The sequence below is a fragment of the Eumetopias jubatus genome, unplaced genomic scaffold (assembly GCF_037043125.1).
Source record: "Eumetopias jubatus isolate StellerSeaLion01/CBP00866 unplaced genomic scaffold, mEumJub1_p1.0 scaffold_1, whole genome shotgun sequence".
Lineage (NCBI taxonomy): Eukaryota > Metazoa > Chordata > Mammalia > Carnivora > Otariidae > Eumetopias > Eumetopias jubatus.
In genome coordinates this window covers 145598192-145615082 of record NW_028274807.1, presented here as the reverse complement: position 1 = coordinate 145615082, position 16891 = coordinate 145598192, and the positions used below count along the sequence as shown (strand labels likewise).

Sequence of the window (16891 nt, the reverse complement as noted above, 5' to 3'; positions counted from 1 at the left end):
CTCACCATGGCCACGGAGGTGCAGAATGGCAGGATGTCTGCAGTGGCCACCTCTGGGGGCATGTCCCCGGCTGCGCCCCCACTCTCCTCCCATGCCCTTATCCACCAGGGGCTCTCCCCACACTCCATCTAGCTCTGCGTATTCCTCCCCTTCGTCTTGGCACTCTTTTGGTCACCGCCATCTGTGCCCCTGAGATGTCTTCTCCCTGGCCCCGGGGGTCGGGAGGCCCTCGCTATCTTACAGGACAGACCACCAGACTTTCTGATGGTGCCTGCCTGGGATCTTCACCTCTGTTCCATTTCCTCCCCTGGCACCCAGAACCAAGTCACTCTGAGCAGGCCCCAGAGCCCCTGCCCTCTCATGAGGAAGGTGGCATACCCAGGGGCGGGGGCTGCTGTGTAAGGACAGGGCCCGCGTGCGGGGAGAGGTGTGGGTACCCCGGGGATGAGGGCACTATCAGAGGGAGCGAGGATGGGGCAGAGGCCAGCTTGGGGTGGGGGTGGGGGCGCAGGAGGGCATCGGAATGCTGACATGGGCCACATGAGAGGCCCACAGAGGCCCCCTCTCCACCCTGCTGCCCGCTCAACCCTTGCAGCCTCCTGCCAGCCCAGCTAGCCCCCTGCCCCCACAGGTGCCCATGCCAGAGCAGCATTCCGCAGGCCGGGCGGCCTCTCCCCAGCAGAGGCTGAGCGGGGAGGCTACTCAGCAGTGGTCCGGTCAGCCGGCTGAGGGGCATGGTGGGGCCCGGGCCTCTGGCCCCCCTGACTCCTCTCATCTTGCCTGTTCCGGGGCCTGGGCCGGTCACCTTAAAGGCCTGGTCGCTGCAGCTGTGGTCTGGGTTCTGGTATCTCCTGCCCTAGGGCGGGCGTGGGCAGCCAGAGGAGGCCACCAGGTAGGTGTGGGTCACCCAGCACGGAGCAAAATGAGCCCTGGGCTGTCCTGGGGTAGGGCGGGGCGGGGCGGGCTAGCTAGAGATCCCAGACTCACCCTCAGGTCAAAGCAGCCCAGGCCAGAGGGTGGGGGTGGTGAGCGAGGCTAGGGTCCGGGGGTTCGGTCTCTCAGGGGAGCGGGTGGAAGGCTTTCTGCAGCTGGTTGGGGAGTGGGCTCGCCCAGCTTCCCGATTTCACGGCCGCCTCCTACTCCGACCCCGCCTCTGTGGCGCAGCTGGAAGGCACCGAGATTAGGCTCTGGGACGAACTTCCCGGCAGAAAGGGGGCTCGGCGCGGGGCAGTGAGGCCGGGGCCCATCCGCTGGGATGGCAGCGGTGGGGCCTGGCTGGGGGCCCCGGCGGCCCGAGGCAGAGCGGGCTGCACTGGGACCGCGCACACCACGCGTGTCCGCGCCCCCCGCCGGCACGCAGGGCGGCCTGGCCCTTTAAGCGTCCAGACGGCGGCCCCAGCTGACGCGCGGGCTCCAATCGGCGCCCCGCGCCCCCCGCCCGCCGCGCCCGAGGCTCTGGGGCCGCAGCTGCTCGGCGGCTGGACTCGCCGCGGCCCTGCGCCTCCGCCCGCCCGGCCGCGCCCCCGGGGGCCATGGTCGTGGGGCCCTGCGCGGGGGCGGCCCCCAGCGCGGCGCTTCATGGAGCGGCCCCGGCCCGGCCGCCCGGGGCAGCGCGATCCCGCGGGGCCCTGTGAGCCCCCAGCGCCACGGCACCATGGTACGCAAAGGCCCTGCCTGTCCCCCCGCTTATCCGCCCACCTGCCCGCTCTGCCCTCCCGAGCGCACGGCCCTCCGGCTCCGGGTGGAGGAGTTGGAGGGATCTTCTCCCTCGCCGGGTCTCCCCGGCCCCTTCTCCCGGGTCCCCGCGGGCCCGGAATGCGGCGCTGTGGCGCGGCCCTCGGCGGGGAGGGGGTTAAATTCCTGGGGTGGGGGCCCGGGCGCGAGAGGCTGAGGTCTTGCTAGGCACCGGCGGAGGGGGGCGCTTCTTTGAGCCTGGGACGGCGCCGCCCTCGGACTGGGTGATGGGGGGGAGGGGGGAGGTCGGATTCCCGCCTGGGCCTTGGGCCACGTGGGCGCAGGAGCCGCCCTGCCTGGGGATTTGGGGCGACTGGGCCAAGCGGGGTGTGTTGGGGCGGGACGTCCGCAGCTCGGGTTCAAACTACTGTGTGACCTTGGGCCAGTCCTCTGCCCTCTCTGGGCCTGTGTCTTGGGAAAGGAGTGGGGCCGTGAGTGCAGAAGAGGCTGGTACAGACACCACCTCTCCAAAAGGAGGCGCCTGGAAGTCATCAACCTGTGTCCCCTTGCTCAGTGTGGGCCCCACCCCCGGCTGCCCGGCAGTGAGGATTTGGCGTGGGCGTTTGGGGGGGGGTGCAGATGCATGCCCACATTTCATCCCAGGGCCTCCAGGGAGGCCCTGGGACAGGCTAGGGAGCCGGTGGCTTCATGGCATGGAGACCGGGTACCCCTCCAATGCAGAAGGCTCTGGCCCTGGGGAGCAGTCTCCGCAGGTGTCCCTGGCACCTGGCCTCCCCCCCACCCCACTCGCACCCCCAATGTGGCTTTCAGGTAGAGTTTGAGGGCTTGAAACCCCCTGGCAACGGGAGTGCCCAACCACTCCCCTGGTCTTGCATCTTAGATAGGCTGACCTGGCCAGGACTTGAGGGTGGGGTGTATGGCTGCAGCTGGCCTAGCCGATAGGGAGGGATGGGTGCAGTTTCAGGGAACTGGCACATCTGGCTGGGGAGGGGGGCTGGTGCAGCTGGTGGGCCTTGCATGGGGGTTGCCAGGCAGAGGGGTGGCTGAGCCATGCTGAGGTAGTTGACGGGTTATGGACTCTGGCAGTATGGGTGTGCCCTGTCAAGGAAGTCCAGCCAGGGTGCCTGGCAGAGACCCTTGGGCCCCTCCAGGGTGCAGGGTGGCCCTGGCTTGGGGCTTACTGCCGTGGGAACGGAGTCTTTGGGGCACCAGTATCCTCCAGGCTAACCCCTCCTTCCCTGCTGAGGCCAGAGGGCCCTGGGACCAGACCTGCACAGGGGAAGGTCAGGCACTGCCCTTTTTTTCCAGTGCCAGGTAGGAACTGGAGGGCACTCTGTGAGGGGAGAGCAGAGTAGACTGGGGGACCTGTGGCCTTGGATGTGCTCCCCTCAACAGGCCTGGCTTTAACGAGCCCTTATCCAAGCCCCTTCTGCCACTGTTCTGGCCCCTGGTGGCCCTTAGGGGCCCTGTCACAACCTAAGTTGCAGCCTGCCCCCTCACTGACCTGCAGGTGGCAGTAGCTCAGGGGAGGAGGCTGCAGGTGGCAGGGGGTAACGGTGGGGTTCCGGGCAAGCACAGCAGGTCCCCTGAGTCAGAGGTTCCCCAGATGCCTCTTCCTGCTTTGTAAGGCATTGAGAGCCAAGAAATCCATCCGTGGGGAGTGGTGTCCAGTCCAGTCCAGCAGGGAAGGGGTGGCCTTAGCAGAGCTGGGAGTCCAGGGGCTCTGCTCCTGCCCACTGTGCGACCCTCCCGTTCCGAGCCTCGGTTTCCCCATCTGTGCCATAGAGTTTGGTCCCAGAAGATGAATCAGAATGAGTCAGAGGAGGGAGATGGGAGGGACTTGGCACCATATCCCTGTTAGATTGGCCAGGCCTGGACAGGCCAGCAGCTCTGAGACAGAGGGGGCAGATGGTTGGCTTCTTGGCCGAGGGGAAGGAGGCGTGGGAGAACTCAAGGAAGATGGCGTCCATGGTCAAGAGTCTGGCCAGCCTGGGACCAGAGAGAGCATCGGGTGGGCGTTGCCCCCCTGAGTAGCTGGGTATGCGGGGGGCGGGGGGAGGAGGTGGGGTGCACAGGGGCAGATCTGGAAGCAGGTTGTCCCTGTGGCTCCTCGAGGTTCATCCTGAGGCCCGGGGCTGATTCTCATTCAGGTGACTGAGAAGTTGAACATAGATACCACCACCCACCCCACCCCAGCCCAGTCTGGGCCCACCTACTGCTGCCCCGGCAGTGGAACGACTAGCATGGAGGGTTGGGGTGGACTGTGGATGGACAGAACTGGGGTTTCATCCCGGGCTTGCAGGGAGGTGCTTGGGGGAGAAGAGCTGATGGCTTTGTGGCAGTGGGGCAAGGTACCCCTCAAATATAGGAGGCTCTGACCCAGCTCCACAGGGCCTGAGGACAGCCAGAAACTGGAACCTGCGGGGTTGGTCCAGCCAGGCAGGCGGTCGATAGATATTAACTGAACATCTGTGCCCCAGACCCAGGCAAGGGAGTGGGCAGCCTGCCTCTCGGTGCCGTCCACCTTTTGGGAAAGCTGCTGTGGAGGGGCCAGGAATGATTAAGCCAGACCTTATTCTGGACAATTCACAGGTGCCGGGTGTGGCTCAAGGGCCTGATAATCTGACCCATCAGACTTTGAGGGCCTCTCGGGGGCTCCAAAGGCCCCAGGTAGTGTGGCTTCCAAGACGGGGGCGCAGAGCCTCTGGGCCTGGACCACACGTGACCTGGGGTCTGGGGGCCTAGAGGGAAGAGAATCTAGGGCGGTCCTTGGGGGCCTCCTGTCTCTAAGCATGATGGACCGAAAACACAGTTTTGTCCTTCTACCCCCACAGAACCCCTGTGTGAGGGGGGAGCGGCTGGCGACCAGGCCTGAGGCCATGGGCAGCTGCCTGGCCCAGTAGGAAGGGGCTGGCTAGATCCCCCCAGCCTCCTCCAGCAGGGCAGGAGGACCAAGGCCTGGGCCTGGATTTCTTCCCAAGAATTTCTACCCCTGCAAAGCCTCAGGCCCAGGCCTTGAGGCCCACTGCTGGTGAGGCTAGGGGTTTCCTAGGTACTACCCCCAGGGGTGCAGTAGCAGCCCGAGGTCGAGCAGTGAGCTAGCGAGCCTGACTTTCATTCTTGAGGGGCCTGGGGTTGGGCAGGCGTGGTTTTATTTGTACGTGTGAGTGAGTGTGAGGGAGAGAATCCGTGGAGCTCAGGAAATGCTGAAGGAATGCTCGTATCTGGGGTGACCACCTCGCCCCAGGTCGCCCGGATCGGCCCAGTGTTGGCACAGAAAGCCCCTCATCCCAGGAAGCCCCTAAGGCCCACACACTCCTGGATGCTGGTGACCCTAGTCCCTGTTCCTTCCTCTTTCCTTCTCTTCCCCTTCCCTGCCCAGGACGACTTCCTGTCTCACAGGGAAGCGCTGGAGGCCCAGGAAAGTTAACCGACTCACCCAGGAGCAGCCGGTGGTGATTGGAGTCTGAGCTCTGAGGCGCGGCCGGCTCGGGCCCGAGTCCTGGTTCCCCTGCGTCCTGGCTCGAGCTTCGGCTCCTTTCCCAGAACGCGGAGCCAGCAGGGACGGGCAGGCTGCCTCCCACACGGTGGGGCGCTGCCCGGGTTGCTGGCCTTGACCTGACCTGTGCCCTCCGCCCCGCAGTTGCTGGTTGAGAAGACAACAGACTCACCGGCGGCCGAGTTCTCGCTGGTGGAGGACGTGGCCCTGCACTTCGCCTGCTTGATGGGCCGCCTGAACGAGCAGCGCCTCTTCCAGCCTGACCTCTGCGACGTGGACCTGGTGCTGGTGCCCCAGCGCAGCGTCTTCCCAGCGCACAAGGGCGTGCTGGCCGCCTACAGCCAGTTCTTCCACTCGCTCTTCACACAGAACAAGCAGCTGCAGCGCGTGGAGCTGTCCCTAGAGGCGCTGGCCCCCGGCGGCCTGCAGCAGATCCTCAACTTCATCTACACCTCCAAGCTGCTGGTCAACGCGGCCAACGTCCACGAGGTGCTCAGTGCCGCCTCGTTGCTGCAGATGGCCGACATCGCCGCGTCCTGCCAGGAGCTGCTGGACGCCCGCTCCCTAGGCCCCCCCGGCCCCAGCGCTGTGGCCCTGGCCCAGCCGGCCGCCGGCTGCACCCCGGCCGCACCACCCTACTACTGCGACATCAAGCAGGAGGCGGACGCCCCGGGCCTGCCGAAGATCTATGCCCGCGAGGGCCCCGACCCCTACTCTGTGCGTGTTGAGGACGGGGCAGGGACCGCGGGGGGCGCGGCGCCCGCCGCCATCGGGCCAGCTCAGCCCTTCTTCAAGGAGGAGAAGGAGGGTGGCGTGGAAGAGGCCGGCGGGCCCCCCGGCAGCCTCTGCAAGCTGGAGGGTGGGGAGGGGCTGGAGGAAGAGCTGAGGGGTTCTGGCACCTACAGCCGCCGGGAGCAGTCCCAGATCATCGTGGAGGTGAACCTCAACAACCAGACTCTGCACGTGTCCACGGGGCCCGAGGGCAAGCCGGGCACCACTACGGGCCCGGCCACCGTGGTGCTGGGCCGGGAGGACGGGCTGCAGAGACACTCGGAGGCCGAGGACGAGGAGGAGGAGGAGGAGGAGGAGGAGGAAGAGGAGGAGGAAGAAGAGGGTGGCGGCAGCGGAGGGGAGGAGGAGGAGGAGGAGGGTGGCAGTCAGGGAGAGGAGGAAGACGAGGAGGAGGAAGGGCACAGCGAGCAGGAGGAGGAAGAGGAGGAGGAAGAGGAAGGGCACAGTGAGCAGGATCAAGAGAGCTCAGAGGAGGAGGAAGAGGAAGAAGAGGGGGGGGAGGCGGGGAGCCGGCAGGGGCCGGCGGGGCGGCGGGGCAGCAGGGCAGAGCCCCCGCCCCACAGTCGCATGGCCACACGGTCTCGAGAGAACGCCCGACGCCGAGGCCCCCCTGAGCCTGAGGAGGCCAGGCCGCGGGGCGGGAAGCGGCCCAAGCCCGCTCCGGGGGGAGCCTCTGCAGCGGCCCGAGGGCCACAGGCCACTGACGGGCTGGGGGCCAAGGTGAAGCTGGAAGAGAAGCAGCACCACCCGTGCCAGAAGTGCCCTCGCGTCTTCAACAACCGCTGGTACCTGGAGAAGCACATGAACGTGACCCACAGCCGCATGCAGATCTGCGACCAGTGCGGCAAGCGCTTCCTGCTGGAGAGCGAGCTGCTACTGCACCGGCAGACAGACTGCGAGCGCAACATCCAGGTGGGCCTCGGGGGCTCCTCGGGCGGGGCGGGGCAGGGGGGCCCCCAGAATGGCCACCCAGGCCGCGCCCCCAGGGTCCTGCTGCCTGCGTTGCCCAGACAGACTGCTGGCTCCTGGGGCCAACGCAGGCCCGGGGTGGTCCAAGCTCAGGGGATAACGTCAAGGAGGGCTTCCTGGAGGAGGCAGGTAGACCTGGGCTTTGGCACATGGAGACACGTGCAGATGGGACAGGAACAAACAGTACCCTTGGCCAGAGGGGCAAAGGGGAGGATGAGAGGAGGGAGTTGTCTGAGTACTTGAGCCAGCTCTGAGGGCTGAGCCCGTGTTTTAGTCAATCCTAGGGCTGCTGGAAGGCCAACAGGGCCACCGTGTATAGTTTCAGAGATCATGCACCGCACAGAAGCACAGACGAGGTGGGGCAGGGTTTGCCCAGAGGGGGCGCCATTGGCACTTGCACAAAGGCTGAAGAGAGCAAGGGGTGGCCCGGAGGAGAAGCCCCTGTTCTCAGCTCTTTGGAGATGCCAGCTGGCCTGGGCCTGGGAAGAGGGATTGGATGAGAAATTTGGGGAGAGCAGGGGCTGCCGGGGCCAAGCAGGGGAGCTGGGCTGGCTGCCAGGCCTCGGCTCAGCCTGAGTGTGTGCCAACCCGGCCTCTGAGGGTGCGGGCAGCACAGGGCCCGCCAGGCGGCTTTTTATCTTTGCTGGCCCGGAGGGGGTTGTGGGGGCAGCAGGTAGGCGGGTGCTAATTGCCTGAGCTAATTGCTAATTGCAGTGCCCTGTGGAGCAAGTGTTACCTGGGGGATTGCCGGGTCTCCTGCCCCACCCTCCTGCACCTGTTCCCACTTGCCTGCCCACTGGGCTGCCCTTTGCCTCTCCAACCTGCACACACCTGACCCTTCCTTCTGAAGGGGAAGGATGCATGTACCTCTTCTGGCCTGGGCACCCTGACCCGTTTTTTGCCCAAGCCCTGACCGACTCCAGCCCTCCGGAAGTGTCTCCCGCAGGGCTGGGGAGGACAGGAGCAGCAGGGGAGCATGGCCCCCGGGGTTCCCACCACCCTCCATTTCCTCATGGGACCCAGGACCTCCTGCAGTCGCCCCGCCTCCCCCCACCCCCCCAGCCAGCACTTTGGCTCGTCTCTCCTTGGGGATCTCCAGGGTGTCAGGGCATGGGTCCCAGCAGGGGGGAGGCCGGATGTGTGATCTGAGAAGGGCTTCTCCGTGCACTGTGTACAGCCTCCTCACATGCTGTGGCCCTTCAGCCGGGTGTGTGTCTCCCCTCTGTAGACAGGTGCCTTGTTGAAATGGGCATGGAGCCGGGGCTTCCTGGTAGAGGTGGCCCCTGACCCAAGTTGAGTTCAAGGATGAGGGAGGGCCCCAGGCTGCAGCCCTGGGTAGGTGGGCATGTGTTTAGGGAGTGACCATTCCCAACTCCCAGAACAGCAGATTTGGTGGGTCGCTGGACATCGAGGGCTCTCCCTCCAGCACAGTCCAGGTAGAGCAACTGAGGTCCAGCGAGGGGCAGATTGTCCCAGGGCACATGGTCCTGACTCAGGACCCAGGGCCTAAAGTCCTCTTGCCCTGCAGTGTGTGACCTGTGGCAAAGCTTTTAAGAAGCTCTGGTCCCTCCACGAGCACAACAAGATCGTGCATGGCTATGCAGAGAAGAAGTTCTCATGTGAGATCTGTGAGAAGAAGTTCTACACCATGGCCCACGTGCGCAAGCACATGGTTGGTGAGTCTGGGCCAGGAGGGGATGGGGCCTGAGGTCAGAGATAGGCCAGCTCCTGGTTGTGCTGGGCAGGACTTCCCATCCCAGGGCAGTGTGAAGGCGTGAGAAGGCCCCTCTCAACTGGGAATCCTGGGCAGGCTGGTTTGCAGTGGCGGCAGCTGTGACCTGGATAGGCTCAGAGGTCGGGGCTACCAGGTACGGTTGGGCAGGTGGGGCATTGCACAAGGGCTCCTGAACAAGATGGCAGGTGAGGACCAGAATCCAGCTGGCACACTGCTCACCAGACTGTGCATCTCAGCATGGGGTTGTGGCCACCAGGGAAAGAAGTACCCTTTCCTAAATTACACAAAATGCCCTATGGGCTGACACGGGCCCTGTCTCAGTTTGAGGACAGCTGCGCCTCTAATTTTTTCTCACCTTCTGGCCCTTACAGGCCTTCAAGCTCCTCTGAATGTCTCAGAGGACCCCCCCCCCCACAAATGTGTGCTGGGCTCCTCCTCTGCCTTGGGCATGGCTGTCCCTCCCCTCTAGGAGGGCCTGGCTGGGAGTCTGGTATTCAGGTGGCCCTCCTTTCTTTGCCTGTTTGGGGTCTGGAGCTCAAGGGAGGTGTGGCTCCCTGCCGGGCCTTACCCCTTTCTCCAGCCACCTGGGAGCTGGGACCCTGGGGTGGAGGTCCAGGCCAGGAGCATGCTGGGTAGCCCAGGACTGGTGGTCTTCCTGGGCTCGGCTTCCCCAGCTCTGAGCTGTAAGGGGGACTCTCTGGCTCTACTTGCTTCCTCGCAGATCTTCCTTGAAGAGTTTGTTAGTCCTCACCTGTCCGTGGTTTTGGGGGGAGCACAGCCAATTCCCTTTGGACTGCCCAGTGTAAAGGGCATCCCCTGTAAAGCCCACCTTTGAGGCTCAGTACCACTTCTGGCCTCTCTCTGTAGAAGGACACGCTGAGGTGCACAGAGGCAGTGCAGAGAGCCAGTGGTGGGGTCAGGGTTTGAGCCAAAGCCAGTCCTGCTTGGGGTCCTTGCCCGGAAGTCAGTCCCAGGTCCTAGATGGAGCCCCTGAGGCAGACTATGAAGCTGGGGGGGGGGGCCCTCCCAGGAGGCCCAGCATGGGATGTGGTCAGGCAGGGATCCCCCAGGAGCAGCCATGATGGTCCCCCTGAGACATAATGGCCTGCCCCGCAGCCCACACCAAGGACATGCCCTTCACTTGTGAGACCTGTGGGAAGTCCTTCAAAAGAAGCATGTCTCTCAAGGTGCACTCGCTGCAGCACTCTGGGGAGAAGCCCTTCCGATGTGAGGTGAGTCCCTTTGTCCACCTGCCCCAGGGGCCACCCCGGACAAGCCACGGGGGGCGGGGGCGGTGGAGAGCAGCAGCTGCTTCAGGGGGCAGTGGAGTCCAGGATTCACAAAGAGGGGTGGCCCCCTGATGTCTGTGGCTCCCGCCTCCCATGTCCTGACCTGGCCGCCTGCCCTCCACCCCCCCCACCACCCCACCCTAACCCAGCCACCACGCATTCAGGGTGGGCGGTCTCCTTGGGCTGCAACCAGGCAGGGGGCAGGCCTTCTGGAGAGGTGGAGAGAGGCACATCTCAGGCAGAGCTGGGATAGAGCTGCAGGCCGCGATGGGGGGGAGGGGTGCGTTCCAACAAATAGGAAGGATGGGGGGCCCTCGGCTTGACGCATGAGGACTCCCTCCATTCTGGGGCCTTTTCCCACTTCCTGCCTTCCACCGCCGCCTGGGCCGAGCCCACCCTTGGCCCCTTCTCTGCCAGTGTGCCGCCTGCCCCAGGAGCCCCTCCCCGTGCCTCCCTGTCCCTGTCCCCCCCCCACCCCCCCACCCCCGGCCTCACCCTCCGCCCCCTCCTCAGAACTGCAATGAGCGCTTCCAGTACAAGTACCAGCTGCGGTCCCACATGAGCATCCACATCGGCCACAAGCAGTTCATGTGCCAGTGGTGCGGCAAGGACTTCAACATGAAGCAGTACTTCGATGAGCACATGAAGACCCACACAGGTACGGCCGCCTCCGGGGGCGGGCGGGGACGTGGTGCAGGCTGGGGACCCCTCCTCGGCCCTGCCCCGGAGGCCTGCCTGTGATGGCCTCAGTTCACCCTTCTCTGGGGCTCAGCGCCATCCTCCGCACCTCTCCCTGGGTTAGGGAGGCCCCGCGGGTGCCGGGGTGCGCTGACTTCTCGGTGACGCCCCCCTGCCCATGCCAACGCCCAGGGGAGAAGCCGTACATCTGTGAGATCTGCGGCAAGAGCTTCACCAGCCGACCCAACATGAAGCGGCACCGGCGCACACACACGGGCGAGAAGCCGTACCCCTGCGACGTCTGCGGCCAGCGCTTCCGCTTCTCCAACATGCTCAAAGCCCACAAGGAGAAATGCTTCCGCGTCAGTCACCCCCTGGCCAGCGACGGCCCCGCATCGGGCCCAGGCCTGTCCCCGGCCCAGCCCCCGGCTCACACGCTGCCCCTGCTCCCGGGGCTGCCCCAGACCCTGCCGCCCCCACCCCACCTGCCGCCCCCACCGCCACTCTTCTCTACCACTGCCACTTCCGGCGGGAGGATGAGTGCCAACAACTGACTGCCTCTGCGAGGGACCCCCGCACCCCCACCCCGGCCCTCCCCTCCTGGGGGGGGGGCAGTGACACCGGCCTGGCACCGCCACGCCCCCCTCCCCCCCAGATGGGGCCGGACCTGTGCTGCTTGAGGCCCCTGACCCTGGGGGTGTGCGGGCTGCTGGCCCCCGTGCGGGTGGAGGACACCTCACTCCCAAGTGCCCCCCTTCTCAGTGACTCCTTGAAGCCTTTGCTTTTTTTTTTTTTTTTTTTTTGGAGGTGAAGGAAAAAGAAAAGAGAGGAAACTATTTGCAGCACCCCCTCCAGGTGAGGGGTGTGCTGGAGGCGGCAGGTACAGCAGGGAGGGAGGGGCTGGGGAGCAGGTGTGACTGGTCACTCTGCTGAGGCCTGAGCTGGAGGAGGCTGGCCAGGCAAGCCTGGGTCAGCTTCAGTGGCTCATCTCTGCCTCCCCTCTGCCCCCTAACTTGCCCCTTATCCTGGAGGCTCTGGGGAAAAGTTGGGGTGTCAGCCTCCCTGGAAGGAGTCGTGGATCCCATCTGAGGGCTGTGGACACCGAGGCAGGGGCTTGACTGTGGATGCCCATGAGTGTGTTGTGGGGGGAGGGGGAGTGGCGAAGTGTGAAGGCTGCAAACCCAGCTTTGCACTGTGTGCAGTGGGGGAGGCAGGGGCTGGACCCCAGGCATTTGCTCTCCCAGCTACCACCCTGCCGGCAGGCACAGGGATCCCTGAGCTGTACCAGGCTGCATCGAGGTCCCTGAGTCCAGGAGAGGACATCCCCAGAAGCCGCTGGGTCTCAGGGGGCTGGGGGCTAGGCCCTGGGTGGGCAGACGGGCTGGCTCCCGCAGCACCAGATCCCAAGGGCTACAAAGAGTCCCTGCAGCTGGGTGAATCCCAAGGGCAGGCCCTGCGAAGGAGGCAATGTTTTAAGGTTTCAAGGTGCTATCGGGGGCAGGGGGCAGGGCGGCTGTTCACAGAGCACCCGGGTCCTCACCAGCTGCCCTGGTCGTCTCTCCCACACCAGCGGAGATGTGTGTGTGTGTCTGTCTCCATCCCTGCTCTGAAGGCAGAGGCTTCCTCCTCTTCCTGGACCTGGCCACAACCCACCCCAGGCCGGCGTCCAGCATCCCTGTCCTTCCTGGGCCTCTGCACCATGGGCGGGGCGCCTGTAGCGTTGTTGGTGAGAGGAGCCCACAGGGTGGGGGGCGGGGGCTCTGGGGGAGCCCCCGCCTGTGCCCAATGCTTGCCCCCATGAGGCCGGCACTAATAGGGACATCCTTTTTTTGTTGTCATTTAACGTCTTTATTCCTGCCTTGAAAATGGGGAGGAAGGTTCCATAAGCTACGTGTTTCCTAGTTAAGCTCTTTCCTTTTGTGTTTATACAGTTTTGTTTGTTATACTCTGCACCTTAAACCCCCACGACTACCCCCACACCACCACCTTCCCAAGCATGGCTGGAGTGGGAAGAGGCCTAAGCCCAAGGGGGACAGCGGCAGGGGACGGGGTGGGGGGGTGGGGGGACTGGGCCCCATCAGCCCAAGGGCTGAGGGGGTCGGAACCCCTCTGACCTCCTTGTGAGGCCCATGGCGCTGGGTGGGGGCTGGGGACATTTTAATCATCAATAAACGAAGCACTTTATTCTGTACAGATGTGGGCAGGTCCAAGAAGCCCGAGTGATTTTGAGGATTTATAATCTAAGCTACACAGCCCTGATAGTTCTCTGGGCGCAGAGGGGGGCAGTACCCTGGCCTGGTTGCATTCGGGGCTGCAGCAGGAGTAGTGCGGAGTCAGAGCCTCCAGACACACCCTCAGAATGGCCCTGCTGTCCTTTGGAGAGAGAAGGTGGGCCCCTCACTGAGAGAGGAAAGCTCCCTGTCTGGCTCCCAGTTCTGCAGCCCCCTTACCCCAAGGCTGGGGATTCTAGACTCCTGCTTTACTATAGCTCCTTCTCCTATACCCCTTGGTCTGGGCTTCCATGACGTCCTCAGGGTTCCCCCCCCCGCCCCACTCTCTGTTTCCTCTTCTTCCTTGCTATTTCTAACCTCTGGTCCCAGTGCCTGGCAGCTCTTCGGAGCTGGCTCACATTTCCCCCCCAAAAAGTTGATCTCCCCCGATGTGCTGTAGGTCGGGACACCCATGGGTTCCCCAACCCCTGTCACTGACACCAGGGTCTCCCACCAGGGGGGCTAGCTGGCCTTGTCACCAGTTAGCCCCCCTGCAGCCTTAGTGAGTGAACCTGAGGGACCCTGGCCAGGCCAGGTCCCTGTGAGGTATGGAGGGGGAGCTGATGTCGAAACCCTGTCCCAGGACTTGGGTTCCCTGTTCTAATACACCTCTCCCCGGAGGGCAGGGGTCCAGACGGCAGGCTGGGCTCTGGTCACAATGGTCATTGTAGCTGTGGGTGGGCACAGCCAAACCCTCTCCTGGGAGGCACCTGTCCCACTGGGGACAGGAGCCCTGGTCCCTGGTGCTAAATGCTCTCTTCCCCTTGGGCCAGTGTGGGTTAAAAGCTCCTTCCCAGCCAGATCACAAGGGTCTGAAGCAATAATGGAACCTCAGCAGTGCCAGTATGGGTAGGGGTTCTTGTTTTACCAGCTTTTACATTTCCTTTTTATTTTTAAAACAAGTGGACAAGCACCTAGATACTGGAGTAAGGGGACTGGGGCATCATACCCACTTCCCAGGGCTGGTGGCAGGGAAGAGGGGTCGGGATCATCACCTCCCGCTGGAGATGTGCTGGGTGGGGGGAACCCCTCAGTCCAGATGGACTTTTCAGCCCATTTGGCCAGAACTCGGGTCTGAAACCTGGGCCCGCCCCCTCCCCAGCTTCCGCTGGGCTCCCTGGTCTTGGGCCAGCTGGGGGTGAGCAGAGAGATCAGCTGGGGCTAGAGCCTCAGCCTCCGACCTTGGCATGTGCGGCCACAGCACCCCTTGCTGGGGGGTCCACAGTAGCAGAATGGCTGTGCCAGGTGTGTGGACCCTTGATGTCTGGGCCCCAAGTGCATGGCAGATGGCAGGAGGGTGAGGACACAAGTGCAGGGGAATAAAGTCCGTACAACTGTCCCTTGGCCCAGCCTCTTCTTTACATGTTGCCCGCCCTGTCCACTGGCGGGAAAGACCCAGGCCAGAGCAAGGGAGCCCAGCAGCTCAGCGGTAGGCCGCATGGGTCACTGTGCCCTAGAGCAGCTGCAGACCCCATGTCTCTCCCTTGAGGGGGCCTGGGCTTTAGGAACACCCAGAGTCAGGAGCTGAGGCAAGAGTGGAGACATGCCCCCCAAACCGGTGTTTGGTCCTGAGCTGGATGCGGAAGGGGATCAAAAGAGGAGAGGTCCTGGGGCTGCTGATGCTGAGATCCCCAAAGGCAGCGCCCGCAGGAGGCCAGGCCCCCTGCAGGACGGTTTTCCCCGAGCGCCTGGGCCTGTGGCCACTGGAGCCCCGGGACAGCCGGGGCCACTCCCACTCATGTGCTCAGCCCTTGGCAGGCAAGGGCCGTCTGAAGGAGCCAGCTATCAGAGATGCTGACGTGGGCCCCGGGAAGACAAACGCTCAGAGGGAAGGCAGCTAGTGGCCTCCAAGGAGGGAGCAGACGGCTCTCCGTGGGGACCTCTGAGAATTAATTCGTTGTGCAGGTGATGTATGGAGCCCTGGCTCTGTGCCAGGTGGGACTCTAGGCCCCAGGACCACGTGGGGAACGAGGCCCCTGTGTTTGTGGCCCTTGGCCCAAGATACAGGAGGAGGGGTCTGACCAGGAGGCGCTGGGTGGATTCCTGAGCCAGAGAGGAGGTGCAGGTGCCCCCCACTCTGTGAGGCCACGCTGACAAGCAGAGGCTGGAGATGGGTGTGGGGGCGCTGGTCCCGTCCCAGGACTTGGGATTCCTGTTCTCCGAGGGCAGGCGTCCAAACAGCAGGTCCCAGAATTTGGGAGCCTGCACCTTTCCACACAACCCTACTTCTTTGACTGAAAGGAACAGGCTCACTCAGTTTCAGTCACCCTCAAAGTGGCGCTCGCCGATGAGCCTGAGGGCCTGGCTGCTTCCGTGTTTCTGCTCTCCACCCGTCTTGCCACCCATCTGCTGGCATGACGCCTCTCTGCACAGCCTCTTCCTTCAGCCCCACCTCCACCCCCTGCCTCATTCTAATAACGTTTCCAACTGCCTACTCCGGTGCTGCTTAGGCACGAGTCACGCTGGGCTGGGACGGAGAGGCCGCCGGGTGGTGGTGGACACCATGGCTGGCATCTGGAGCACTCATCCTCCCCCAGTTTTGCTCTCTGGGACCAAACAGCTCGTTAACACCTCATGTCCTGGAGCACAGTTCCTGTACGTACACTCTAGTTGCAAGGGAGGCTGGGAAGGCGAGCATGTCTTCTACTTCGGGCAGGTAGCGCTCACGATCAGAAAAAGGTGGTCCAAAGGCACTGGGTGGCCACAAAGGATCCCTCTCCCACCCCGAGTCCTGGTTCTGGGGCCCAGGCATCCTGAGAGAAACCGTGGCACATGCCTGCATCCTGGGCACAGGCCTGGAGTGTATACTGCATCCCAGCCAGGCAAGGTGAAGTCTCCGGGCTGGTTCCATAACAGATTCTTCCCCAGACAGAGCCCCCCTTCCATAGCATCCGCGGCTCCTGGGTGAAGGGTAAGACCAGGACATGCTGTGAGCACCAGCCCAATGCCACCCAGCATTGTGTTGTGTCGAATCCCTGGGAAAATACCAACTTTTTACGATTAAAATTTTTCTTAGACATAGTTGAAAAAGCCAAATATTTGTGGAAGGCCCCCCCCTTTTTTTTTAACAAAAGCTGCCGTGGTCTGTACCTCCTCTTTTCCCACTTCGAATAGGCAACCAGTTCCAATTCAGTTGGTATTTTTGGCGTTGACTTTCAGGCCTATGAAGTCTCGCCTCCACTCCTACCTCCTGATTCAGTGTTAGGTATCATTTATTGATTTCTATCTTCAACACTCCCAACACACACACACACACACACACACACACACACGGCTTCTATTCCCCTTTCTCCAAGCATAGTTATATTATTCTTTGGGGTTAGATTAACATTCAGTGCATATATTATTATGACTATGTAAACAGTGATTTTAACCAAGCCATGTCATAGAATATGATTCAATTTCCTTTCCTGTACAACTTCTTACTTTTGTCTCTCTTTAAAATGTGGTTACTTCAGTTTCTAGGTGCTTATTGCTTCTGTGTCCCCAAACTCTGCCATAACTGTGACTCTCCTCATAAGTGCACACACAGCAGGTGCCCCGTCGGCTCCCTCTTTGCACTGTCTCTCCAGACCCATCGCTCACACCTGGACTGGTCGATTTCCCCCAGCTGTCATGGTGGGATCTCCCAACCTTCTGGGGATTCCCTTTGCCAATTCCTAGACAGATCTCCCATTCCCCCAAATCCTCCATCTTCCTCTATCTGGGTTTGCTCCCTCAATTTGGTGAAGCACATCCTCCAGGGGCTTCCTGAGGAGGGACTGATGGGCACAGGGAAAGCCATGGCCAGGCCCGACATGATGGGTCCTCCCCTACTCATGCAGGAGGCAGCAGTGATCTGGTGACCATCCTAACACGGCTTCATCATCATCATCACCACTCGAGAGCAGGGCGGCAAGACGACCCTGGTTTGCACAAAAGTGATGCCATCTCCCGTAAGGACACTTCGGCTTGACAACATCCC

At 63.0% G+C, this 16891-nt stretch overlaps 1 protein-coding gene across 2 annotated transcripts; it reads left to right on the top strand.

Annotated features, from left to right (window-relative positions):
• Positions 1 to 5404: 5404 nt before the first annotated feature.
• On the top strand, positions 5405 to 11211 carry ZBTB47 (zinc finger and BTB domain containing 47). 2 transcript variants are annotated; one of them, XM_088021342.1, is made up of 5 exons: positions 5405 to 6898; positions 8484 to 8631; positions 9807 to 9926; positions 10443 to 10637; positions 10850 to 11211. In XM_088021342.1, exons 1-5 carry the CDS (start codon positions 5420 to 5422, stop codon positions 11209 to 11211), a joined length of 2304 nt encoding a protein of 767 aa, XP_087877468.1. In that variant the 5' UTR covers positions 5405 to 5419. The 2 variants fall into 2 exon arrangements, with proteins under 2 accessions (XP_087877468.1, XP_027962991.1); XM_028107190.2 differs by having other exon boundaries at positions 5420 to 6898; positions 9807 to 9922; positions 10493 to 10637.
• The last annotated feature ends 5680 nt before the right edge of the window (positions 11212 to 16891 follow it).

Excerpts from the sequence above, each read along its gene's own strand:
- ZBTB47 (XM_088021342.1), top strand. The coding sequence starts at position 5,420 with ATGGGCCGCCTGAACGAGCAGCGCCTCTTCCAGCCTGACCTCTGCGAC. Across the intron at positions 6,899-8,483 it reads ACTGCGAGCGCAACATCCAG|TGTGTGACCTGTGGCAAAGC; the intron begins GTGGGCCTCGGG and ends CTTGCCCTGCAG. Across the intron at positions 8,632-9,806 it reads CGTGCGCAAGCACATGGTTG|CCCACACCAAGGACATGCCC; the intron begins GTGAGTCTGGGC and ends CCTGCCCCGCAG.